The 20547-nt window shown below is 46.1% G+C and overlaps 1 protein-coding gene across 4 annotated transcripts; it reads right to left on the bottom strand.

Annotated features, from left to right (window-relative positions):
* Positions 1-14138: 14138 nt before the first annotated feature.
* Positions 14139-20450, bottom strand: PQBP1 (polyglutamine binding protein 1). 4 transcript variants are annotated; one of them, XM_053293823.1, is made up of 7 exons: positions 20299-20450; positions 19328-19454; positions 18533-18644; positions 17068-17177; positions 16160-16273; positions 15927-15987; positions 14139-14353 (listed from the first exon to the last, which is right to left on the bottom strand). In XM_053293823.1, exons 2-7 carry the CDS (start codon positions 19392-19394, stop codon positions 14197-14199), a joined length of 621 nt encoding a protein of 206 aa, XP_053149798.1. In that variant the 5' UTR covers positions 19395-19454; positions 20299-20450; the 3' UTR covers positions 14139-14196. The 4 variants fall into 4 exon arrangements, with proteins under 4 accessions (XP_053149798.1, XP_053149800.1, XP_053149799.1 ...); XM_053293825.1 differs by having other exon boundaries at positions 20179-20302; XM_053293824.1 differs by lacking the exon at positions 20299-20450 and adding an exon at positions 20158-20295.
* Positions 20451-20547: the final 97 nt, after the last annotated feature.

The raw sequence follows: 20547 nt of genomic DNA, 5'->3' as shown, positions 1-20547 counted from the left end.
TGCTCTTCCTGGAGCGGCCCCCACATCCCCTAAGGGGCATATTTTATATGCTTACATGTAGTCTCCCGTTTGAATACAAGCTAGGGCATACCCTGCTTAGCAAAGGGGACAGTTCATGCTTGCTACCACAAGACCAGCTCTCCTTTCATAGGGATGAAATCTTCCAGGGCATACAGTTTGAACCACATTTTGTAAACTGAGCTACTTTAGCAAAGTTTAAAAAAATGTTGAGAGTTACTGGAGCTGATGTTTTTCAAGTTTCAATGCCCTTTCCAGGAATTAAATCTCTGAAGTGTGGAATGGAGGGCAAATGCATCTAAACGTAAGGACGTGAACACACATGGTCAGTTCTGTAGCTTCTTCTCTGGCCATAGCTGCCTATCGAGACGCTGGCTGACAGACTGAGGGAAATTACTCAAAGTAGCCCCAATGACATTAAAAGGACAAGTTAAGGATTTCTTAACAAATCCTTGTTTTTTTCAGTGGGACTACTTAGTGTAATTTTCTTCAGTATGTCAGCCAGTAAATGTGTGTTGAGTTACAGCTGTTTTTTAAACTGTCAATTACATTTTTAAAAATACAAGAAAATAAAAACTTAAGCTCTCTCTCCAACCACATTGCTCACTCTCTGAAGGCTGAAATGAAATTTCCAGTTTAGATGATTCACATAACAGGTTTGTTCAAAACACTTAATATAAGCATCTAGTTTGTATTTCTTCGGCATATCCCAATTCACAGGTTTAGGCTCCAGGTAAGTGATCATTGGCCACCTGTCTTCTGTGAAGTGACCTCCCTTCTACCTCCTTTGCTGAGCTTGGATTTGTTGTGTTACCTTGTCCATGATGAGCAGGTTCCTTTAAAAAAAAATAAAAAATCTAGTCCCATTCTGTTGGTGGGTCTGCACATTTCCACTAATGTGCTATGGCTAGACCTGCTGCTGTCAGGCAATTATGAATTAATTTCTTACGGAAACTGCTGGTGTCATCACTAATATAGCCCAGTAGCATGGTTAATATATTAAACCGCAGTTCATATTTTGCAATTTGTTTAATGTCAGTGCTGATCATTTCCCCAGATTGCTGCAATTTGGCACAAGTCCACCAGAGAAGTCAGTAGCATCCCCTCTCCAACATCCTTTCCAGCAGAGCCCCTCTCCCGAATCGTATATATGATGGATCGTGCATGGGGCCAAGTATCAACATGATGAGTTCCAGCTGTTTGATACATAGCACAAGATTCTCTGTAAAGGAAACTCTTGGTCAATTTACTAACACCCCCTCCTCCAGAAGCCCATGTAGAGTAGGGTCTTGCAGATCAATGAAGTAAGCCGGCAGAAAAGAGCCCTTAATAATGTGTGAGAGATGAGGGGTTGCTGGAGTGGAAATGTGCCTGCGGAATCGAAGGTGGTGGTGTTCTTGGGTATAGGGGGAACAGGAGTGTGCTGACTAGCCTCGCCCGCTCCCAGCAGTGTTCCAGATCACAGGGAGAAACTGCCTCTAGGTGGTGCACTTTCATTCCCCTGTACCCAGTTACACATCTGCCTAAACAGCCCTAAAATGCACATTGTGTTCAACACACACACAGTCTTTGTATAGTGTATGCATACAGATCTGTATGCACGTGCAGGTATTCACACACTGTGTTAAATGCATGTACAGTGATAAATTTCCTATCTACCTGGGTTCATTTTCAAAATGGGCATACAGTCATTCACTTGAGCCCAATTCACATGTTATGTTCAATGCACATGCAGTCGGCATACAGTGTACACATCTCTATGCATATTGTTATTCACACATGCTGAATATACATCCATCAGTACACTTCGTATTTGAACCATGCATCTGAGGGACCCATACTCACATTGTTTTAAAACTGAGTGTCATTAACACACAAACATATTTTTGTGCAGACACCTGTAGAACAAAATATCTAAGTTGGACTTGCATCAACCTTGAGCCCCTGGTGGCGCAGTGGTAAAACTGCCGCCCTGTAACCAGAAGGTTACAAGTTCAATCCTGACCAGGGGCTCAAGGTTGACTCAGCCTTCCATCCTTCCGAGGTCGGTAAAATGAGTACCCAGAATGTTGGGGGCAATATGCTAAATCATTGTAAACCGCTTAGAGAGCTCCGGCTATAGAGCGGTATATAAATGTAAGTGCTATTGCTATTGCTATTATTGCTATCTGAGAGATGTTGCGGAGGATATTGAGCTCTGTCGAAAGCTCTTAGGGATGGGGATGGAGAACAAATGGTATACCTAGCAAAAAAGATGCTGTGAGCCACAGTTGCAGGCAGCAGGGATGATGTCATATAGTTGCATGTTCCTCCATATGCAATACTGGTGTTCATTTTGTAGTTTTTGTTTGTTTTTCAAGAGGAAAGCATTGACTCTCATCTGCCAGGGTGTCGTGAATGTACTTTTACCTGCATATCTGCTGTTTGTTTGGGCTAGTCCAGTGGTTCCCAACCTGGGGAGTCTCTAGATGTTGCTGAACTACAACTCCCATCAGCCCAAGCCACAATGAATTGTAGCTGGGGCTGATGGGAGTTGTAGTTCATCAACATCTGGAGACCCCCCAGGTTAAGAACATAAAAGCTTTGCTGGATCAGGTTGGGAACCCCTGGGCCACCTGGCCTCTATCCACTCAACAGATTGGTCACAGTCCACTTTGCAGGTAACTTTGTAGTCCAATTGCTTCAGCTGAGGAAAGCCAAGATCAGAATTGATGCTGGAGCCCACCAGTGGTCTTCTCTTCTTGGTGAGGAAAGGATACCCCTCCATTGGGTGTTTGAAAAATCTGCTCCTGCTAGCTATTGCAGGGAGAACCCTTCCTCTCCCTAGCAGAGAAGTACTGAAATAATTCTTGTGTCCCAGCTCTTTTCAGGATGAACTTACTAGCAACCATAATTATTCACATCCCCCCCCCACTTTAAATACCAGGAAAATTAAATACCTTCCTCCCCACTTTCCCTTCGAGATTGCCATAATATTCTGGACCTTTGAACATTGACAGCAGGGCTGTGTGTGTTTAGTTGTATAAGCATGGCCTTGTGCATCGAGTTTGAAACAACTCTGATTTTTTAAAATTAAAATGCAAGTTTCTGGTCCTAATGGGGAGGGAAAGTCTGGAAATGTGTGGTGAGCAGTGTCTATGGAAGAAGGCTTCTTGTTGCTTATCACAGCTTCTTATCTCCCAGAGCTATTTGTATAGGTAACTTCCATGCTTCTGCCATCTCTCCAGGCCCCTCTCTTGTTTTCTGCTGTCGTAGTCCATGCCTAAACATCAAATTATTTGGAAACCTCGGTCTCAAATTTTTGTAGAGGAAAGAAATCCAAATTAATGCATTAGAGTGCAGAATGTTTTATTTTATATTCTCTATCTATCCATCCACACAAAAAATATAAACATGTACATACACATTACATCATGTCTATAGTTAACATCGGCATAATCCATTCCTCATAGTAATTACCTATATAGCATCTAATTATTTGGATTAACGATTTGGATTGTTCAGTCCAGCATAATGCTAATTACACGTAATTTTCCAAAATTATAACATTATTTCATAAAATTAGTATTCGTACACCACCTAATCTATCTCATATGTGTATCAGATAGGTAATCTGAGTGCAGAATTTGAGATGTTTAAAACGTGGGTATTTTTGGCAGAGAAGACAAACAGCCCAAGTCCAAGCTTGGAAACTGCTGCAATAGAAACTAATTACTAATTTTACCCTGTGCTCATAGCTATGTGTATCTGGTGATTGCCAGGACTGCAGTTTGCAAATGCAGAAAATGTTACTGGATGCAGACCACAGCTTTCTGAGGGTCACAGCTTTTAGATAAACAAGTGTCTAGTCGTTATGAATGCCAGAGTTTTAAAGGATGTCTCATCAATGCTCACTGAAAATACAAAAGCCAGAGTGGAGACAGCATGATTTTCAGCAATCCTAGGGAGCTTCATTGACCTGCAGTATCTCTTTGGCTCTCCTCATGAATAGCAGCAGAATTATGCAAAATAAGCAAAGCTATTTGTTTAATTGGTGTATTTATTTTAAATGGTTTTTAATTGCTAATTTGCTCCACTTTAAAAATACCTGTAATGCTTTCAGTGCTAATGGCTTACATGTTAATTGCATAATTGATACCAATTGCGGAAATATTTGGGTGGGTGAGTGTGCATGCACGAAACCTGGTTTATATTTAGCACAGATTATTTAAGACTAGATCTCAACCCTTCTTGCCTCCATGTTCCCCTCTGGTTTGGATTATGTCGGCTATGGATCAGCAGCTGGAGTCCTCTGTGTCAAAACGGGCTTTCCGTTGCCAGTGCAGAGGAAGTGGGATTTGTGACCACAGAGTTGATTGGCAGGCCCCTTTAGTGTGGTGAGCAGGGTGAGTGGGTTGGCGACATTGGCCCACACTCCCTAATCCCCATTAAGGATCCCTACAAGAAAACTAGATAGCTATGTTGATCAGGTGTGCAGGAAGATCTTGGGACATGGAGATGACCAGCTTTGCCTCACCATCCTAGGGCAAGGCCTTTGAGGTCCTCCTGAATCAATTATTCTGTTTCAAGTAAACCAAGAGCTGTGAAAGATCCAGAAACACCCTTCTGTTTATCCAGAGATGGAGTTATGTCTGTGGCTCTTTTGGGGGGCTGCATCAGTCCAAAGCAAGGTACTGATGGTGGGTTGCAAGAGTTGTTGAACTGATTCAGGGGCTATCAATTTTCTCCAAACAGCAATCTTTCCCTTGCCAGTGTAGCACAGAGGTTAGGGTGTCCTATTAGGAGTGCAGAGATCTGGGTTCAAATATCCACTCAGCCATAAAGTTCACTGGGTGACCTTGGGTCAATCTCTCTCTTTCTCAACAAAACCTACCTCAAAGGGCTGTTGTAAAGGGTGGGGGAATGGGGTAGGAAAGAGCCATTTAAGATCACCCTGGGTTCCTTGGAGGAAGAGTGAGATATACATTTAACAAGTCAGTCCTATGGCTGAGGGCTGACTTTCAATAGATCACAGCAAGGGAGCTTCTCTGCTGTGTACAAAACCCTGATCCAGAATCAGGTCTATGAATGATTTAGCACCAGGTTCCCCACGAACATGTGGTGCACTACGGGTGAGAGGTGGCCCCTTTCCAGACATGCTTCATGAAGCTACCATTTGTGGGATTGTGATGGAAAACCTCCAAGTCAGAATCCCCACCCTAAATGTAACAAGACCACAGCACCGTGGAGCCTTGGTTGGCCTTGGATAGCTGGGCCATCTGGCCCGAGGGGGAGAGCTTGGTGCTTCTTGGTGCTAGCTGTTGCACCTGATATTTAATCAGGCACTAACTGGTCCATGCTTTGTCAACCTAACCCCCACAGCCATAAAAGCTTGATTTCCAAAAGCTGCAATTCTGAGTGCTGAATTTTGCACCCAACCCTAGATTCCACAATCACATAGCACTTTGGCGTACATACACAAAACCATGTAATAACAATAAATTTGCCTTTAAGAGCTCTGTAGGGTGCTTAAAGAAACTGGCAAAAGGGTGGAATTGTTCTGTACTCTGTGCCGGCTTACCAGTAGATTGGAAGTTCTAATACATGGAATGATGGAACTGGGGTGGGATGGGGTGGTTGGTAGTACCCCTAAATTAATAAGGTGTAAGCTTTTGTTGTTCTCTGGGAGTGGGCAAGGAGTGAAGACAGGCGGACTTCAATCATTCTGTGTTCCAAAGGAACACCTGCTTTGGCATCCTTATTTAGACAATAACAAAAACCAAACCTCTGATCTGGTTCACACAATCATTTAAATCTAGGTTTATTGTGGGTTACCAACATTAGCATGATTGTGTGAACCATTGCTGAGATGGGAATCCCAGATTCATCTTATAAGCCAACTTGGCATGGCTTCACACAACCCCACTAATGTCACAACCCACATTAAACCTAGATCTGATTGACTGTGTGAACCAGACCTCTGTTGTTACAAGCAGCTGTACCCAGTGTACCCTGCCCTACCATGAAGCAGAATGCAGAGAGCTGCCTTAGGTGGCAGATCATGGGACAGTTCTCAGGGGCAGCATGGCAGCCCACCCACTACCACCACCCCTTCCCTATGTATGGCCTGCCGAGGAAGGAAGACATAACGGCACCACACTGCTTTTCCTCTTCCCAATAGAAAAGGAAGGAAGGTGGAAAGATTTGAAAGAAAGAACTGGGATGTAGATTTAATGAGAGAGAGAGCATGAACACCTTTCGGTGCACCATTTGTTGGCCAGTAGCTGCTGCGACCAATCTATGGGGTGGCTTCATGTTAACATTCTAAACAATGTCTCTTGATACAACTGTCCACCCTGAAGAGAGATGGTTATTTTCTAGCAGGCAAGCAGTTCTTAAGTTGTTTTCTTCTTCTAACTCAACAGTATCTTTCTTGTTTTCTTGCAGGATGGCAGCTAAAGAAAAAGGCTCCTAACACATTGAAGGACACAACCAGCAAGATTTAAAGCAACATTTCAACTCTGTCACCTTCCACTGGCTGAAGGATTCTGCCTGTGTGTCCCCATGGAATTGGGAAGAGATTACTGTGTTGTTGGCTTTACAAGAATGGGATCACCCCTGTACTGGCAGCTCCTCTCTGCCTCTTCAGTGCCCTGGCCTTACACTACAAGAGACCATTATGGATGAATGGAGCCATGCACTTTCAATTCAATAGGACATTTCCTCTTAAGGCCTTGATCACACACTCATGACTCACACTTGAGGGTTGGGACAGCCTGAAGTGACTTGCCACATGTAAATGGAACATTGTACTTACCAAAAGAGTCCATTCTCAGCAGGGAAACTGAGTGCATCCATCAGTGGGTTGCTCTCTCCCATTCGCTCCTCGACAGGGCCAATCAGACTAAAACACATACACACACCCCTCCTGTGAGTGGGAGGCGCGTCCCCTGAAAATCCAGGTCTGACTGATGAAGCCAACGGTGCTCGTGAAACAACAATAGAAAACATTAAAACAGAAGAAGAAGAAAACTCAGAGATTAAAGGGAAAACAATCCCAAACCTCTAACATGCTCTGTCCCCAAGAGAGTGTAGAGAAGAAGGTAACCACTGGGTTTTACCAACCTGGACCTGACTGAGAAATATTAAGCAGAGAGAAGGGGGGTGGGGCGGATGCACTCCGTTTCCCTGCTGAGAATGGACTCTTCAGGTAAGTGCAATGTTCCCGTTCTCCAGCAGGGAAAGGGAGTGCATCCAACAGCGAGACTTACATGAGCGACAGTCCCAGTGGGAGGGTGTATCTCTGCTATGTTTTGACCACACCTGCTGAAGCACTCGTCTACCGAACAAAGCAATGGCCGAGGCCAAAGCGCTTAGAATGTCTAACAAATGTGGATGCGCAGGACCAAGTTGCCACCCGACAATTAGGGGTGCCTGAGTGGAAAACGCGGCAGATGTAGCCGTGCTATGTGTGGAATACACTATTCCTGCCGGAAGAGAAACTCCAGAGCTAGCATAAGCCTGAGATATGCAAGCCTGGATCCAACAGGCCAGAGTGGAGGAAGAAACCTTTTCCCCCAAGGTGCATGCACTAAAGGAAATGAAAAAGGTCTCTGACTGACGAAAATGTCTAGTTCGTTTAACATACATTCTTACTGCTCGCTGGAGGTCCAACGTGTGCCAGGATTTTTCCTTTGCAGTGGACAGATTAGAACAAAAAGAAAGCAAAAAAATAATAATCTTGCAATCTATGAAAAGCCGAATTGATTTTTGGGATAAGAGAAGGATCTGTGCGTAGCATAACATAATCTGGGAAAATCTGACAGAGCTCCTTTCTGAAGAAAGTACCCCCAACTCTGAAACTCTACAGTCTGAGGTAATGGCTACCAAGAACAAAACCTTCCAGGATAGAAACTTGAGATCTACTGATCTCAAGGGTTCAAAGGGAGTTTTGAACCTGCAAAACCAAATTCAAGCCCCATGTGAGGAATCTGTGCACCACCGGAGGGCTCAGAAATGCTGCCCCCCTCAGAAACCTCTTAATATGGGGATGGTTCGGTAGTGACATGGAATCATTGACCCTCAGCACCGAAGGAAGTGCTGCCACCTGCCTCTTAAGGGGTTTTGGTTTCAGTCCTCTATCTAGCTCTCCTTGTAAAAAAGGATAGGACTGACTTGACTGAAGCAGAAGAGGATTCTGCACCCTCCCCTCTGCACCATGTATCAAAGGCCTTCCAAGATGCTTGATAAAGCCTATTGGTGGAATCTCGCCTTGAAGCTAACATTATTGTCAACACCTTGTCCCAATAGCCCTTCCTCCTCAACGCTTCCCACTTAAGTGCCAAACCTCGAGGTTCAGCCAAACCAGATCTGGATGAAGAATTGGACCCTGACTTAAAAGGTCTGGACTGTCCCGCAAAGAAAGCGGCTCTACCACGGACATCTGGATCAGATCCGAGTACCATGGCCTGTGAGGCCAAGCTGGAGCCACAAGTACCACTTCCACCTCACAAACCCTGATCGTCTAGGCCACCTTGTGCAGGATTGTCGGGGGCAGAAAAGCGTAAAGACCGTCTGGCCACCCATGCCCTAGGACATCCATGCCGATTGCCTGATGACAGAGGAACCTTGAAAGAATCCTTGGAAGTTTGTGGTTCAATGGAGGTGCAAACAGGTTCATTTCAAGGGTGCCGAACCTGAGGCAAATCCTCCTGAATGCCTTGTTGCTTAGGGACCACTTTCCCTGATCTATGCTCTGCCGACTGAGCCAGTTGGCTTGAACGTTTTCTACCCCACAAATATGTTCCACTGATATTGACAGTAGGTGACACTCCGCCAATTCAAACAGTAAGTTGGCCTCCAACATGAGGGACTTTGATCGAGTGCCCCCCTGCCAGTTGACATGGGCTTTTGAGGTCATGTTGTCCGTCCGGACAAGCACGTGATCCTGAAGAAGGGATGAATGGAATGCCAGAAGGGACAGGTGAATTGCCTGCAGCTCCAGCCAATTTATACCATGGACTTTCTCCTCCTGAGTCCACTGACCCCGAGCTACACAGGGACTGCAGTGACCACCCCACCCAAACAAGGTGGCGTCTGGCATCACTTGTATCTTGTCTACTGAGAGAAAGCTATTTCTGTGACTGAGGGGGGAAGGGCTCCACCATGATAGAGAGGACTTGACTGATGTAGGTAAGGCTATAGGACCCCAATTTCTGGCTGCTATCCTGTCCTTGAAGGGTAGGAGGGCCCATTGCAGAGGACGCAGATGAAACTGCGCCCAAGGCACCAGATCAAAGCAGGCCACCATGCTCCCCAAGATATGGACCAGGAAGGCCAAGTCCGGTTTGGGATGTGTCTGTGCTTTTTGGCACGCCTGCGCCACTGAGTCCACTTTTGACAGGGGAAGGGAAACTACTCCATATTTTCAAAAGCACCCAGGTGGGTGATATGACACGATGGAATCAAAGTGCTCTTTTTGAAATTTATTGCAAACCCATGTTCCTGAAGCAAGAGGTTGCTAGATCCAATGTCCTGATGCCCCTGATTGATGGATGGTGACCTGATTAACATATCATCTATAATGATATAAAATGAGATATATAAAATATAAAATGTAAAAGTAAATGTTAAAAAAACAACAACATATCTAAATAGGTATAAACATGGATGCTCCTGATCCTCAAGTATGCCATCATAATTTTGGTAACCCCCCTGGCACAGATGACTGACCGAAGGGCAGAGCCTTGTATTGGAAGTGGTGGGTGCCATAAGCAAATCTCAGATACCTTCTGAAGTCTGGATGGATGGGGACATGAAGGTAAGCCTCAGCAAGGTCCACCAAGGACAAGTGGTCCCCTCTCTGGAGGGTTTCTAGGATGGAATGTAACGTCTCCATCCTGAACTTGTGCTTTTTTATAAAGCAATTCAGATGCTTCAAGTCTAGGATAGCCCTCCAGCTGCCATTCTTTTTGGGCACCAGAAAGAAAATTGAATAAATGCCAAAACATCTTTGATTCTGAGGAATCTCCTCTATAGCGTGTATATCTAGAAGATGCTGGATGGCTTCCAGTACCAATTTGTGTTCGGACTCTTTGTGAGATCTGGGGGAAGGCAGATAACGGCTGAAGAGTGAGCTCCAGCCAATAACCTTCTCTGATGGTATCTTGCACCCAATGGTCGGATGCTGTCTACTTCCACATGTGTGCAAAAGATTGAAGATGACCCCCAACCGGAAGAGGGATGGAGTCATTGTGTGTGTTGGGATTGTTTGAAAACCTTGTGGTGGTGTTGGGGCCTGGATTGATTGTTATCCTTTGCTGGGGGAGCTTTCCCAAGCATCCAGTGGAAACGATCCCTGTCTGCATTGCTTAGACCAAAAGGGCCAGGAGGAATGAAAGGAAGGATTATATTGGTGGAAAGATTTCCTATGCTTATTAAGAGAAGATGGCACAGCTCTCTCTTTTTCTTTGGTCTCTACAAGAACTGGATCCAATGCCGCTCCAAACAACTCCCCCCCCCCACCCTCGAGAAAGGAGAAGAAGGCAGGTTGCATCTGGACTTCTGATCAACTCTCCAATTTTTTAACCAGAGATGGTGTCTAACTGCCACATCTGCAGCAACAGCCCTTGCAGAGAACTGAAGGGAATCCAGGCTGGCATCCGCCATAAAAGACAATGCCTTGAGAAGCTTATTAAGACCCTGTTCTAGACGTGGATTCTTGTGAGGAAGTTTATCTATCAGATCCTTTGTCCACATAATGGACACTTTTGCAAACAGCAAAGTTGCCATGGTGGCACGCATGGACAGGGCCGATGCTGTTGGAAGTTAAAGGACTTTTGCGCTGTCTGAGGCAAAGAGACAGCGCAAAGTCCTTTAACTTCCAACAGATGCCTCACTGGCTCTCCTAAGAATTGTCACGTCGCTTGTCCTCAGAATCCTTGAAGTGATCCTCATCCTTTGATAAGACAGCACCACTGACCAAGGCAGCCACAGGTGCACCAACAAGAGGAATTTTAAATCTAGAATGTCCTGTGTAAAGCCATAAATGCACTTGGAGCAGGCAGGAGTATTTCTGTTAACTTCTGGGGTCTTCAATTCTTCCAAAAAAGCCTTTTTGAAAAATTTGGGGCATGGAATGCACAACTCTGAATCCCACACATGCAGAAAAACTTCAGAGTCCCTCTCCAACTGGGCATCCGCCTGAGAGGGACTCTGATCAGTGGAATCTAATTTTAGCACCCTACACGTCTTTCTAAGGAGTACCGCAAAGTCCTCCTGCTTGAAAAGCCTGTTAGAAGAGGCAGTATTTGTCTGCCTCCTCCTCAGACAGATCTTCCCATTCCTCTTCAGACATGGACCCTTCCGAATTGGGGGGGGTCTTATTCATCCTCCCTATTAAGATCAGGTGGGGGGGGCTGGATGAAGTGGCTTATCCGGGGAGCGGGGAGTTGGGGATGACCGCTAACAGAGCTGGCTTGCCTCCCATGATACTCTTAACGCAGTCCAGAGGTGCCGGTGACCCCTGTTCTGAACTCTCTGAGAGTGAGAGCGTGACCGGGGCAACCTAGATGGCACCGCTGCAGCCTGGCCCGATCTTTGTGCCTTTGCACCAGAAAATGTAGTGCGTTTGCACCTCCTGTTGTGACAAACTTGGAGGAGATCCAAGAGACTCTTCTTCACTTCCTCCAGCACCATGCTGTGAGCCAGTTACATCATTTGGAAGAGGCCCATCCCCTACATATAGCTTGTGAGCTTCCTTCTCCTCTTCCCCCTTGGAATTGAGATTAGCGGGTGGTACATCTCCAACCTCCGTGGAGCTCCCCCTCACCAATTTGGCCACTTGCGAAGAAGCAGGGCCTGCCTGCCACACACGGGTCAGCCTCACATTGCCTGGTAGTGCGCGAACTTGTCCTAGCTGAAGAAGTCAGCGTCCTCTTTTTTGGGGGGGGTCAGCCCCAGAGCCCACTGTGAAAGGCTCACGGGGCAAGGGTGGTGCGGTGCCCAAAAGCGAGTCGTTTGCTTCAGGGGCAGCCTCCCAGGTAGCTATGCTCTGACTGGCAATTTTCTTCTTTTTAAAAAACAAACACACACCCAGTCGGCTGCTGCAAAGGGAAAGGACAGAACAAGCCTCCCCTTGGCACAAAGATCAGAAAAACTCAAAGCTGAACACTGTTACTACCCTGCCTAAAAAGAGCCAGTCAGGGGAGAACTGGGGTTTCAGGGGAAGCTCCTCCCACTTGCAGGAGGGCGGGTACTCTGGTATGCGTTTTAGTCTGATTGGTCCTGTCGGATGTATTCCCTTTCCCTGCTGGAGAAATGGCCATAGCAAATGGAACTTTCAAGTCATCCCAGTGAATGTTCTTCACTAGAGTCCATTCAGACACTCCACTGCTGGTCATCAAGGGGAGGTTTGCACATGCACACAATGTACTTGATTACTGTATACTTGTCACTGGCAGCTACATGCCTGAACAGATTAAACCGAACACTTGTGTTTTGAGAGGATATGAAAGCTCTGTCCATGATGACTTGTTCATAATTGCAAGCCAACACTCAGAGTTGCAGTCATCAAGTGACAAATACTCATGGATGAAGTAATCATCCAGTGATGAACATCTATGAACTGGGGCCCATCCCGTGTGTGCAGTGGGAGTGAGTGAGTGAAAGGAGTACAGGTCCTGGCTGTTCTGCTTGGAACAGATTCCAAATTATGTATCTCTAGGCAGACTTTAACTTGTGCCAAAAAATTAATCTCTTCCCCCCATTTGTTGCTCTCAATGCTAGAGAAAGATCAAAGCCAAAAGGGTCCAACCAAGCTGTAACTCAACCACTTGGCTTTCAATTGATTTCTGCATCTAAACAAATGTTTCAAAGCATGGTATGTGCATTGCTTGTCCAAAGTAAACTGAGGTTTTACGGGCCAGAATATAAGAGGAGGAGGGAAGCAGGGACTCTAGGGCTCGCTTTCAAGATTCGGGAGGAGAGCAGAAGCTGGTGGGTGACAGTAGGCAGGCAGCCAGCACTCTGCCTTCTTAGTTTGCTACCTCTGCCTTAAATTGGGTGCCTAATGTTTCCCTCCCCATCATGAAAAAGGGGGAGGGTGCTTCCCTACTACCCATTAGACAGTACATACACTCTTAGTCTGTCCCCTCTGCTGGTGTGGGACTGTAGCATCATGTACTGTATAATTTTATTGTAAAGCATTTGCTTAAAGGCTTCCATGCTTGGAGCCAGCATATTATTTTGAATACCCACCATGCTGCTTTTCTACTCCTATTTGTCACAGCAGAAACTAAATACAGATTTGTAAGCAACAAACTGAGTTGTCATTTATTCCAAGCTGAAATCCATGAATGGGAGACTAGAAGTGTGAGCACTGTAAGATATTCCCCTCAGGGGATGGAGCCCCTCTGGAAGGAGCAGCTTTCAAGTTCCCTCCCTGGCATCTCTAAGATAAGGCTGAGAGAGATTCCTGCCTGCAGCCTTGGAGAAGCCACTGCCAGTCTGTGAAGACAATACTGAGCTAGATAGACCAATGGTCTGACTCAGTATAGGGCAGCTTCCTGTGTGTACACATTTTAAGAGGTGTGTATGAGAAAAATTTTGCTGCTGGGTTATCTTTCCTTGCCTTATCCAGCTCTTCCCAGACAAATTTAAGGGGAGGAATTAGTCCCAGGAGAAGCAAGTAGAAGCTATTTTCCTTACGTATCAATGTCCCCCTAATGCTTCAATAGTTTGCTTAGAAAGAGCAAGGGATACTTATTACCCACCTCCCAGCTGTTTTTGGACTACATCTCCCATCTTCCCTAGTCACAGTGGCCAAAAGCCAAGGATTATTGGAGTTGGCCAACATCTGCAGGAGGGCCGAAGTTGAGCAGCCCTGCTCTAAAAGAAATCCAGGACAACCTGTGGCCATTTGGACCTTGGAAAGTAGGGTTCAGGAGAAGAGACACAGGAGCAAATGGGAGGCAGCTGTAGGGGGTCTGTTCCCTTAAGAATCTTAATGACTACCCCAATAAAGGGGGCAGAATATTGTAGTAGTTCTTGCCAGCCGCCTGTCTTCTATGGCAATGCAGCAGTGCTGTAGAGCTCCTTCAGTCAGAGGGTCCAGTTGCTGCACCACACAGCAAAGCCACCTGGAAAGTGTTTTCTCTAGCTTTATTATCAAATGCATTCGGGAAGGGAGGAGGCGGCATCTCAGTCCTGCTGCTTGGCCCGGGAAGCTTCCGCATTTGCTCGCAAGACAGCACCAGGGCTTGGATAGGGGCGCTGCTGGAACAGGGGGCCGGCTGCTGTGGTATCTGCACCTGTCTTGGCCTCGTTTCGTTTAGGTAGCCCCGTGGACCAGGTCCCCCTTGAGTGGGAGAGAAAGATGTTAGAAACAGTATTGGCCCCACTAGATCTCCAGGCTGGTCTCCCCTGCATTCTAGCTTCCCAAATATTTGGCACACTTTTCTCCCAAGCCCTTCCTAACCTTCCCTCTGCCTAAAAGGCAATATATCCATCCCGCAATTTCTAAACTGGACTGTAGAGAGGTTCTGCTCCTTATTTTAAGTAGGGTTGACTGGTTTTAAATCATGATTTAAATAGCTTTGCGAAAGGACTCTGTTGTAATGATTTAAATTAGGAAGTTTCTATTTAATTATCATTTTCTAGTAAAGGTACTTTCTCATCTAATATAACCTTAATACATATTCAGAGATATGTGGGTTTCATTTTTAGAAGGAGTTTCATAATGCTGTTTCATTTGGGCAACCAGGCCTTGCATTTCTTTGTTGCACTGTTTGCATTTAGCACACATGCCTCTCTTATCCACAGGTAGAGAAACTTCATTAAAACATTCCCAAATGGGGCCTCTTTTACAGCCTGCTGCCATGATAGATAGCATGATAGGTATCCTTCTACAATGGAGAATACACTTGGAATAAAAATTGTAGAATTATGTGAAGTAAGAGAAATTCTGCAGATCTGTTCAATATATGGAGATTGACCAATTCAGCTTTTCCTGGCGCAGATGTTTAATTGTTAATTTAAACATTTCTTATAGAAAGTACTGATGCCAGATTAGCCTTTCAATACAACCAGTTCACAAGATTCAAATGTGTCGGCCACTGAGGTCTATAGCAGGCCTGCTCAACTTTGCCCCCCCCATCTGTTTTTGGACTACAACTCCCATAATCCCCAGGTACAGTGGCCAATAGCCAGGGATTATGGGAGTTTTAGGCCAACAGCTCAGAGGGCAGAAAGCAGGAGGTGGCTTGTGAGTACTGTATGAGCTCAAGCATGCTTTGGGAACCATTGAACAGCTCCTTCTCATCAGAGTCCCTCTGTATCTATAAAAGCTGGCAGAGGATGGCAAGCAGAAGCCATCCTCCTACAGGGTAATTTTGAGAAGGGTATGCCTTCAAAGAAGCAATGTGTTTTACCCACATGTATTTTGAAAGGGAAGTGGCTAGTGGGCAAATATCCCTCTTCCCAGATGCAAGCAGATGTTTGGATTACATTTTCTTGCTTTCTTTTTAATCTTCCAGAAAGGACAAGGTAGCCTGAAGTGCCTGAAACCATCTAATCATTAAGATTGAAAGACATCCCTAGTAGGAACATTTTAAGCTCTCTTATAGGGAATCAGATCATTGGTCAATCAGCCCAATATAGTTTACTCTGACTAGCAGTATTCCTAAGGCTTCAGGCAAGGGTCTTTCCTAGCCTGGCTAGTGAAAATCTTTTCTGTTGTGGTACTAGGGACCGGACCAAAGGCCTCATGAATACAGAGCATGTGCTGTCCCACTGAGCTGGAATGTTTGTTCCTGGGCCAGCCTGAGATTTCCCAGTTTCCCTTCCAGCTCTGTTCTGCTGTGGCATCCAGGCTGAGATATCACAGAGCTGTCATGCTGAGCTTGCCACCCCCTCATTCCAAGCAGACTCACCGTGGGGCATCAGAGTAAGCGCTGGGGTCCATAGGGTCTAGTTCTTCATCCTTTCGACTTGCTGTGGAGCACAGACAAGGAAAGTAAGAGGAACACAGGGTTCTACTGCAGTCATCTAACAGTTCCCTCCCTACAGGGTTCCCAGGGAAGAGGATTCAGAGACACTGCCTTAAGGATGCAGGATGCCCAAGGAGATTCTGGGAAGTACTGAGCCAGTTGGGACCTGCACTTACATTTCTTGCTCTTGGGGTAGGGTGCCAGTTCCTCCCGCCGGTAGTGGCGACGCTCCTTTATTTCATCCCGCTCGACAACCTTCTCTTGAGAGCGGTCTGTTTTTTCTTCAGCATCTGTAGGAGATATGCAACATGGGTGGTACAATTTTCAGGTCCTGGCCCCCAGCTAATTCCCCTCAGCCCAATGAACTCGGAGCAGATTCACACATTGGCCCTTTTCACCCGGTGAAGTCACAGATTGGCATTTGCTGCCTTAGGCTTGAGAATCCTCCAGCAACTGCTGTTTGCTACATCTTGGAAGTCTTTTTAAAGTGGGTTAAACCACAGCATACTGACATTTTTTCTGGACTTGTTCAACATTCTGAAATCAGCTTAAGAAATCTTCATGCGCATTATTTATCATATTTATATACCACCTGAGATATTTTTAAAAATCACTCATCCCTCTCTCTAACTTGCACTCATATCTCTCGGCAGTGTGCCAGAACTGAACATTATGTGCCAGATCTGAACTGTGAGTAATTCCCTACATTTGGGAGGGAAGATAACAGAGGAGACCTGCCTTTTTAAACTATACCATATCTTCAAAGCACTTTGAGAGTAGTATCTTCCCCAGCCCCTGTTCACTTGACATGAGATCCATAGATCACAAAAAAAAAAAATCAGACTGGCTTATGCCTTCAACCGCAATTTGATGCACAGAGATCAGTAGGCAAAGCTCTTCACAGAAGAGATAAACACTCATTCTTTTTGCTACGCAAATCGCTTTGAGAACTTTTTGCTGAAAACCAAAACAATAAATTACTATATACACCTTATATCTGCAGATAAAGTGCTCATTGATATTACAGGCCAATAGAAAAGCTGGCAACTTTACAGGTTTATACTCCGACTCTAGATGTTCTCACCTAAATTGCTCTTCAGTTTCTTGGCTGCTTTGGTCACCACAGAGCTGGGATCATTGGGCGAGAGCCATGCAACTAGATCAGTCTCTATATTCCAGTAGTAAGGGAGGCCGCTGCAAGAGAAGAGAGGGCTTTTGCATTCATAGGCATTTGCATTCATAGCCAATATCAGTATTTCCACACCAAGAGCTCCCTCAGCCTCAGAGTGTAGAGAAACACATGTTTGCAGTCTGGATCTGCTGCTGCAGCCATTGGGGTAAGAGTAGTTCTTTATAAGGAACACGTTTGTTCCTCCCTACCTAAGATTAAGGTTTAGTCTACACCTGCAGAATAATAAGGTGGTAAACTTGCCAGCCCCACTTCAGGTTGAGATGCGATTTTTTTTTTAAAATTCTGCAAATAAAAACCTAGCACATTCGGGAAAATATTCTAGTCCAGCTCACGCTTTGCTATGCTAGTTTTCTACTTTCAGGCTTCTGGAAAGCTCACAAGCAGGGCATGAAGTTAGCAGCCCTCTCTAATTGGTTGCCCCAGACATTGGGCACAAACGTGGCCCTCTACTTTCACATGCCCTTCAGAAGAGCCTTGGGCATCATCTGCTCTCACGAGCAGAACACACTCCCATTGTTTCCTTTGGTGTATGTAGATCCGGCTCTTTCTTTATAAAGCTCAAGTGGCTTACATTTCCTAGCAGCACTTTCCACTGAGGCACTTGATGCACATCCACTCAGTTTCAACAATGCTGCAGCATCAGTGCTCTTGGAATTCCCCACACTTCCTATCTTTCCCCTGTAGTATTACATGCTCGCCATCATAATAAGCGTGAGAAAAGCTCACACCCCCAAACTGAAACCATAACTTAGAACCTAATTTTAACCAACAACTTAAAGAGTAACAACCACCATAACCCCAGGAAGCACTGCACTTGTAGGGTGCCACTGTAAGAGCGGTTGATCTGGATTAGGCAGACCCAGATTAAAATCCCTGTTCAGTCGTGAAGCTTACTGGGGGATCTTGGGCCAGTCACTTTATCTCAGCCTAACCTATCGTGCAAGATTTCAGCTGCCAGCAAGGAATAACACATCATTCTGCTGGAGAACAGACACAGAAAGCATCAATATGTTCCCCAACTCAGTAATGGCTAGGGAGCATGTAGCCATTTCCTAACAGCCCCCAACTTTTCCTCTGTTTGCCTGCTACTGTAGACCGCAATATCACAGTGCAGGTCAGCCTCACTTCAAGTTCAGAAGCTGTATTCTGGAGAGCAATAGTGAGAGTTATTGCCCTCATGCACTGTTTAGGGGCTTCCCAAAGGCATTTGGATGGCCACTCTGGGAACTGAATTAGAAGGACCTTTGGTCTGATCCAGCAGGGCTCTTATGTTCTTATCTTGGATCCTTGATACCCAAATTGCATTCATTTGTGAGAGGAAGAGATAATGAGCTTTGGATGCCCTCTGCACTCTTACCAGATAGGGTCGACTACTTTGTACCAGTTTGGTGGCAGATTCTCAATCCTAGTGGCCTCATAATCAACGTGGTCATCATCATAATCTTCTGCAATGATTTCCTCCTCTGGCTCTGATGGAGAAGAGGGGAAGGTCAGAAATAGGATTAAACTTAAAAATGTGTGTGTGCAATGCCCAACAAAATCTCACGCACCAGAATGGATGCCGATTTTATTATAGAGCCTGATCATCCATGAAGGAGCAGAATTGTTTTGGCCCCCGAACTAATATCAGGAGTACATAGTAATACCAAAACCCCCACAGTTTGGCCACCCCCATTTTAAAGCATTTGGCTGCACACAGAAGCATCTAGGGATGTGCATGAACTGAGGTTTGTGCACAAGTTCAACGCCGAACCGGTTCAGTGCCGTGAGGAGGAGAGAGGTGAGCTGGATCTCTTTAAAAAAGAGGAGAGCAGGTTCTTACCTGCTCTCAGCTGCCACATGTAGCTTCCTGCTGTGACAACGCAGCCCTCAAGAACCCACGTGCAGCTCCATCATGCACATGGTGTTTGCACATGCTTGGATGCCATCTGGTCAGCAACACCATGCGGACGGCATGTGCGTGCCAGCGCCTTGTGTGGGGCTGCATGTGGTGGAGAGCAGGTAAGGATGTGCTTTCCTCTTTTTTAAAGAACCCACTCCCCACTCCCCTCCCCGCGTCTGAACCGGTTCTGCGCTGAACCTCGGTTCGTGCACATCCCTCTCCTCTTGTAACTGCATGCCACCTGCTAGCAAGGGATATTTCTGTACTTACCAGGCTCTACATGTTTCAGCAGCCCTCGTCTGGCCAGGCGGGACTGAAGTGCCACCGGCAGAGGCATCAGGGACAATCCAGCTAGGGCAGGTGGACAAGACTTTCCACAGCACCCACTTCCCTGTTCCTGAGCAGAGAAGGGGAAAAAATGTCACACATTACTTTTATCCTTGTTATTGGAACCTGGCCACTAGGGCAGTGATCTTCACTTTTTTTCAAGCAAGGATCACCTGTGCACACTACTGTGTGGGTCCTTTAAAAGAGATGGAGCCCCCTCTCAAGAACCTTAAGAGGAAAGCACTGAAAAAGGCTAAAGTTCCCTTCCCAGCACTCTGTGCATGCCTTCCAAGATAGTGCAGGGGCTCCAGAGGGCTCAGTATCCCTTAAAGGAGTCCCCCACTGCTGAGCAAGATGCAGCACTGCATGGTGAAAAGGGTCATCTCTGCATGCTGCCAGGGTGACTATGCAGAATTGTGCTTTGGTGGAAACTTCATGCTTACCTAAGAATCAATAAGTCAGAGAGCTGCATTTAAGGGTTGGTGGGGGCCACCCCTGGGCCTTACAATGAAGAACACTGAACTAGAGTCACTTCAGAGAGCGAGTGGTGGGGCTCACAGGACCGAACGCTCCTCTACAAAGATTTCTCCACCCAGAAAGCTAACGTATCAGGGACTGAGCACAGCCATCCTTCTGCAATGACAGCTTTCTACGGGGAAGAAATCCATGTGGAGGAGCGTTCCGACAGGCGAGCCCTCACCTGCAGTCTGAAGTGGCCCAACCCAGAAACAGTCAGAATCACCCGCGCAGTGAGGATTAGACCCTCAACCAACCTTCCAAGACTCTCAACCTACGTCTTAACCTTTGGTTGTTTGGAGAGAGCCACCCACACCCCTCCAGCGGGACCTGACGATCTGCCCACCAGCACAGTAGTTCCTTTATTCCCAAAACAGACCAGTTCTCATTTACTGTACCCGATTTGCTCCTTGGCAGCCACCGTCCCGCTAATTGGTTAGCTTCCCCCCCTTCACGTGATACTTTTCAACCAATCTTTCGGGCGTATTCTAACAGGTTTCTTGTCACGTGGTGCGATAGAAAAGGCCCATTTCAGGAAAGGAGTCTGAAGTGGGTTCTTCTAGCCAATCAGCGACGCGTTTGCTTTTCCGAAGTCGATGTGGGGCGAGTCACGTACAAGAAAGCCGCTGACCACCTCGCCTTCTCTC

The sequence above is a fragment of the Hemicordylus capensis genome, chromosome 2, assembly GCF_027244095.1.
Source record: "Hemicordylus capensis ecotype Gifberg chromosome 2, rHemCap1.1.pri, whole genome shotgun sequence".
Lineage (NCBI taxonomy): Eukaryota > Metazoa > Chordata > Lepidosauria > Squamata > Cordylidae > Hemicordylus > Hemicordylus capensis.
Note: the sequence above shows the minus strand (reverse complement) of the source record. Positions and strands in the feature narration are given on the sequence as shown.